Genomic DNA, 3,087 nt, shown 5'->3' on the forward strand with positions numbered 1-3,087 from the left:
CAAGGCCTGTGAGGAAAACCATCCTTTCCTCCCACTCGGCGTCAAGCCCTTGTGGCTGAACCAAGCCAACGTCCCAGCCAGGCCCCGTTGCAGGTTTTACTGCCTTGATGCTCAGGGGAGCGAAGTCCCCTCAGGAGACAAAGGAGACAAAGACGGGATTCTCCAGTGCCCCCGTGGCCTGCCCTGGGAGGGCCCAGTTTGGTGGCAGGCAGTGAACTAGCAATCACCCTCCCCCCGGAGGATGCTCAGATCATCTTCATGTTGAACTTTCTGGCGCTGCCTTGGCCGGCAGTGTTGGTGGGGCCGTCCACTTTGCGGAAGGAGTACTCCACGGTGAAGTTGTTCTTGTGCTGGCCACGGCCCCGGCTCCACACGAAGAGAAGCAGGAAGCAGAAGAGCACCACTCCCAGGAAAGTGATGCAGCCCATGGCCGTGGAGACCAGGATGGTCTTGAGGTCCAGTGTAAACTTTAAGAATACTTGTGTGTTGTTGTGGAAGGTGTCGTTGAACTCGCTGAGGTACCAGGTCCGGTTTGCATACAGGGAGCCATCCACGGGATGCCCCTTGACCGTCAAGGTGGCAAAATAGGTATCATTGCCTCCGGCATTGCTCGCTATGCAAATGTAGGTGCCGCTGTCTTGGACCTGGGCAAAGCGGATTTCTAATGTGCCCCCTGGCAGGACAGTGGCTCTCCCGGTGCTCTTGGTGGTGATCATCCTGTGCTGAGGGGAGACCCAGATGATGGCAGGAGCAGGTTCTCCATCTGCCCGGCAGAGGAAGGAGACGGACTGCCCTTCACGGACCGTTATGTGCTGCAACTTGCGGTCCCTGATTTTGGGCTTTTGGCAGGTGAAGTACTCAAAGAGTATGGAGTCTGGGAAGTCACGCAGGGCATTGCCCTGGATCTCAGGGGGCGAGGAGCACATGGGCTGCTGCCCGTCAAAGTTGAGCGTCTTACGGCGCTGTAGGATCCAGAGGAGGCGGCAGTCACAGGCCAGTGGGTTCCTGTCCACGCGCAGCGTCTCCAGCGTGTTCACCGAGTGGAAAGTGCTTTCTTCCAGGGTGGAGAGGAAATTGTTGGAGAGGTTGAGGAGGCGAATTTGCCTCAAGCCAGAGAATGCTTGAGGCTCCACAGAGCCCAGGAGGGCGCCCACTATGTGAAGCTCTCTCAGCCTGATGAGGTCCTTGAAAGAGCCCTTGGGCACTGTGCTAATGGGGTTGTAAGACAAGTTCAGGTACATGAGGTACACCAGGTTCCTCAAGGCAGCTGTGGGCACTGCCGTGATGTTGGTGTAAGTGATGGAGAGTGAAGTGAGGTTCAGGCCCTGGAAGCTGGTGGGTGAGATGTCCTCCAGCAGCGGACAGTTGTCAATCTCGAGCTGCAGGAGATTGTAGAGCTTCTTGAAGTTCTGATCTTCCACCATGGAGATGCTGAGGTATCGGAGCCGCAGGACCTCCAGGTTTTGGAGGTAGGAAAGGGATTCGGCCGAGATGGTCGTCAGGTTGCATTTTTCTATGGTCAGCTGCTCCAGGCCTAGGAGGCCAGAGAAGGCCCTTTGGGAGATGTACACCAAGTCATTGTCTCCCACTTCCAGCTTCTTCAGGTTCCTCAAGTCCTGGAACATGTAGTCCAGCAGGATGACTATCTTGTTCTCGCTGATGTCCAGGAGGGTGAGATTATTTAGCTTCGTGAAGACCCCTGGAGGGATCAGCCTGAGCTGGTTGCCTCGGAGCCGCAAGATCTGAAGATTAAACAGGTTGCTGAAGGCTCCAGGCTCCACATTGGCGATGATATTCTCGCTTAAATCTAATTCCTCCAGCAATGGGTAAGGGGCCAGGTCCCCCGGGTTCAGGCAGCGGATGCGGTTCTTGCTGAGCTCCAGGATCTTGGTCTCCGTGGGGATCCCCTCAGGAATAGAGGCGAGGCGTTTGCGGTGACACACCACGGACTTGATCTGAGGTGCGCACTCGCAGCGAGCTGGGCAGGCCGCCACGTGGGCTGCACTCAGAAGAATCCAATGGAGGCCCAGGATTGGAAGCCAACATGTCATTGTGTAGCGCATGATCTTATGGTTGCACTACCATTCTCCCATGCACCTGGAAGAGACAGACAGGAGCAGTGTTACGTGACTGAACCCCCAGGATGCTAACAAGGTCCAGCAAAGCTCCCAGCCCAGCTGACTGACCCCTGTGCATGGCTGTTGTACCTTAAAAACGCTTTGCTCAAGGACTTCCAATACTCCCCTCACCACACTAGCAAGAGGGAGAACAGCAATGCTTAGCACTTGGTGAATTCAAAGCTCATTGCAAAGATGAATTAAGTAAGCCTGATGACTCCTCTGTGCAGTATCAGAACCGTTTTGAAGAGAGGGAAACTGAGGCATGGGGTGGGGACATGACTTGCAAAAGGTCGCCCAGCAGAAGCAGGGCTAGAACTCAGGACTCTGCCTCTGTGAAGGGCACACTAACTCCTGCTCCCCCAGTAACAGGTGCTGCTTGTCTTCTTTCTGGCTGGGTGTGCCAGCGCTGGTCTGTCCCCTCTGCAGGCCACCATCCGCCCTCACTCTGCCTCTTCCTGTCCCCACAGCGCCTCCCACTGAATAGTCAATTGGCAGGTGGCTGCCCGGTGCTGCCGGCTCGCTATGTTTTCTGGCGCAGCTGCACAATCGGCTCCTAGGGCCGTGGTGCAATCAGGGTAACACTTGAGTTAATGGAGCAATTCAGGCTCTGTGCTGCTGGAGCCAAGAAAAGAGTCTGGCCTGTGCTGGGTCATGGTTCTCAGGGGCCTGGCAGATTCCCTTGGGAAGGAGGCCTTGTCTCCACACAAAATGTGTGCGCTTACATCAGTTCAGTTAAACCAGTGTAAGTTTCTGCCTGTGGGCGTCCTTAGATTAATGCAGTTCAGACTGGCAAGCTCACATGATGCAAACCCGGCTTAAACCCGGGTGAGAGTGTTCACACGCAAAGTTGCACCAGGGCACCAAGGCTGAGTGTGTATCACCCCTTCATCAAACTGATGCCACTTTTGTCTGTAGACAATTTATCTGCGGCAGGGCAGAAGGGGCAGGGCCAAGGGTGGAAAGGCCA

General features: G+C 55.5%; 1 protein-coding gene across 1 annotated transcript; it reads right to left on the minus strand.

The window, feature by feature from the left end:
* Positions 1 to 245: 245 nt before the first annotated feature.
* On the minus strand, positions 246 to 2,063 carry LINGO3 (leucine rich repeat and Ig domain containing 3). Its single transcript, XM_074978474.1, has one exon. The coding sequence runs from the start codon at positions 2,061 to 2,063 to the stop codon at positions 246 to 248; it is 1,818 nt and encodes a 605-aa protein (XP_074834575.1).
* Between the last annotated feature and the right edge of the window lie 1,024 nt (positions 2,064 to 3,087).

Source organism: Carettochelys insculpta, chromosome 27 (assembly GCF_033958435.1).
Source record: "Carettochelys insculpta isolate YL-2023 chromosome 27, ASM3395843v1, whole genome shotgun sequence".
NCBI lineage: Eukaryota > Metazoa > Chordata > Testudines > Carettochelyidae > Carettochelys > Carettochelys insculpta.